This window comes from Cotesia glomerata, unplaced genomic scaffold (assembly GCF_020080835.1).
Source record: "Cotesia glomerata isolate CgM1 unplaced genomic scaffold, MPM_Cglom_v2.3 scaffold_1478, whole genome shotgun sequence".
Lineage (NCBI taxonomy): Eukaryota > Metazoa > Arthropoda > Insecta > Hymenoptera > Braconidae > Cotesia > Cotesia glomerata.
In genome coordinates, this window is record NW_025401862.1 from 1 (window position 1) to 3,026 (window position 3,026).

At 31.1% G+C, this 3,026-nt stretch overlaps 1 protein-coding gene across 1 annotated transcript; it reads left to right on the top strand.

Annotated features, from left to right (window-relative positions):
• Positions 1–626: 626 nt before the first annotated feature.
• Positions 627–2,515, top strand: LOC123273853. Its single transcript, XM_044741326.1, has 2 exons — positions 627–1,278; positions 1,593–2,515. Exons 1-2 carry the CDS (start codon positions 627–629, stop codon positions 2,432–2,434), a joined length of 1,494 nt encoding a protein of 497 aa, XP_044597261.1. The 3' UTR covers positions 2,435–2,515.
• The last annotated feature ends 511 nt before the right edge of the window (positions 2,516–3,026 follow it).

The window sequence follows — 3,026 nt, forward strand, 5'->3', positions numbered from 1 at the left end:
ATTAGTTCATTAGTTTAATGATTAAAATCTTTTATTAAGTATTTTAAAATTAACCCTTCGAGGACATGGGTTGTAAGATTTTTTCTCAGCCGCGCAACTGTCTCCAATATTTTTAAATTTCAAATGGAAAAGCTACTTGAAATTTTTGTATCTTCCTATAATTTAGTTTTCTGAACACACGCCCGCAATAAAAAATTTTTTTTGATTAAAAACAGCAAAAATAATTTTTTTAGAGGACATGAGAATTTTCTCATGGCCAGAGTATTAAAAGGTGGGAAATTTTAACTTTCTGAATTTCTTATTCGGCCGAGTTCGGCTCATTTCGCAGTCCACGTCCGCCATATTTGTTACATCATACTTAACCGCCTAAATAATAGTGTAATATTGTGCTTTGTGTTTACCTACACTTAAATATGTTAAAATTTATAATTTAATATTTAATATTTTTTCAAATAAATAATATTAAGAGATTTAATAAACGTAAGTCAATATTTTTTTTTTATATGTAATCCTAACAAATACATTTTATGTGTACTAAAAATTAAAGTTATTTTGTATTGAGAATGTTTAAAGTTATTTATTTTTATTGTTATTTTCCAGGTAAGAATTGAAATTAACGAGTAGTTATGAGTAGGAAAACAAAAAAAGTCCAACCAGACTGGTTACAATACGAACAAGAAAATGACTCTATTGATACTAGGTACGAGACAGACAGTAATAGTGATAGTGAAGCATTGAACAATTCTCAGGAGGAGCTCAGCGTATCAGAATATTCTGATAGCGAGGTTGAAAATGAATCATCTGATTATTATTCAGATGACTACAACAACAACAACAATAACAATAGTAGTAGTAGTAGTAAAAATGATTGTAATGAAGATGGAGATGATGGAGAAACTCTACTAGGGAAAGATAAAAAAACTGTGTGGTCTACTAATGCTCCAAATAAAAAAAAGAAAACTGCCAAACATAATATAGTGCTTCGCCTGTCCAATGTAAAAAAAATCGCGCAGTCAACGACCACTCCATTGGATTGCTGGAAATTATTTTTTCCAGAAGATTGTGTGCAAGAAATAGTTAAGTTTACAAATATACATTTAGAGAAGATAAGACCTAACTATCAAGATATTTCAGCTGTTCGTCCGACTACTGTTGAAGAAATGCATGCTTTTATTGGCTTACTGTATCTTCTCGGACTGTATAAAGTATCACATTTAAATTTAAGAGAATTCTGGACATCAGATGGTACTTCGCCGGATTGTATCAAAGCTGTTATGAGTTTGAATCGTTTTCGAGCGATTATGTCAGCTGTAAGATTTGATAATCCCTGATGATCGAGAAGAACGGAAGAAAACAGATAATCTAGCTGCTGTTCGTGATTTTTCTTCTGGGTTTATTCAGAGGTGTTCAGAAAATTATTCTGCCGGAGCTTATACAACTATTGATGAGATGCTGGAAGCCTTCAAGAGGAAAATGTAGAATTTAGACAATATATTCCTAGTAAGCCTGCGAGATATGGCATTAAAATCTATTCTTTAGTAGATTCTAAGTCGTTTTACACCTTGAATATGGAAATATACTGTGGCAAGCAGCCACCCGGTCGCTTGAACAACCAAATTCATCATTTCATTTGGTGAAACGACTAATAACACCGATATCTGGGACTGGTAGACACGTAACCTGTGATAACTTTTTCACGTCTATCCCATTGGCTGAGGATCTATTGAAAACTCACAAAACAACGCTCGTTGGAACAATTCGAAAAAATAAAAGAGAACTTCCACCTGAAATCGTGAATGTAAAAAAAAGAAATCTCTGTAGTAGCAAGTTTATTTTTAAAGACGATTGCACGGTTGTGTCATATGTTCCAAAAAAAAATAAAAATGTCATCTTGTTATCAACGCTTCATCAATCGGATACAATTGATGACGATTCAGGTTCTAAATTAAAACCTGAGATATTAACATTTTATAATATGACCAAAGGAGGTGTTGACGTTGTCGATGAATTAAAAGGTAGCTATTCTGTAGCACGTGAAACAAACAGGTGGCCTATGGTGATTTTCTTTTCATTTTTAAATATTGCTGGAATAAATGCTCAAATAATTTGGTCGCAAAATACTAAAGAAAAAATAGAACGTCGTAAGTTTATAAGAAAATTGAGTGTACAGCTGATTCAACCACATCTTATTACTCGGAGCAAAGTACCTACTCTTTCAGCAGAATTAAAAAACACCATCCTCAAGGTGGGCAACATACCGATGCAAGCTGTTGAAACTAATTCAACAAAACAAGTGTGCCGATTTTGTCCACGTCAAAAAAACAGTTACTCTAAAAAATCTTGCTCTATTTGTGGGTTAACTATTTGCCCGAAACATGCTACTCTTATGTGTCCGCAATGTCAGGAAATCTTGACTGAAACTGATGGTGACTGATGAGTTTTGATAATAACTATATGATATACATTATCTATTGTTCTGAACTTTTTAAAAATGTTAACTATTTTTATAATTATTACCCCGTGTTTAATATTAATTGTATTAGTCCATGCAAAAGTGATTTTGAAATGTGACCAATAATTGCTAGTCAACTACCAAATCATTAAGTTACTTTCTATCAATTACATAAAGAATCTCTACTTTTGAAGTTATTTGTTTTCTCTTAGAAAGACATTTATAAATTTTAAAATATAAAACCAATTCATATTATTTTTTAATTTTTAAACAATACAATAAAAATTATAATTACCAATAATATTTGGTTCTATTATTTTTTTTTAATCGTTAATACTCTAGCAATAGAATTTAAACTTCAATTAATTATTAATTAATCTATCAATTAAAGAATTCATTAATTCATTATTTTTAGTAGTCTAAGAACATTAAAAATTAAAGAATAAATAACGTTTCTTCGTAGAAAAGCTTGAATTTATAATGTTCTATGCGCATGCGCAGAAAGCCATGAGATTTTTTCTCATGGCCAGAGTAAATAAGGTGAGTCAAAAACACCCATGTCCTGAAGGGTTAA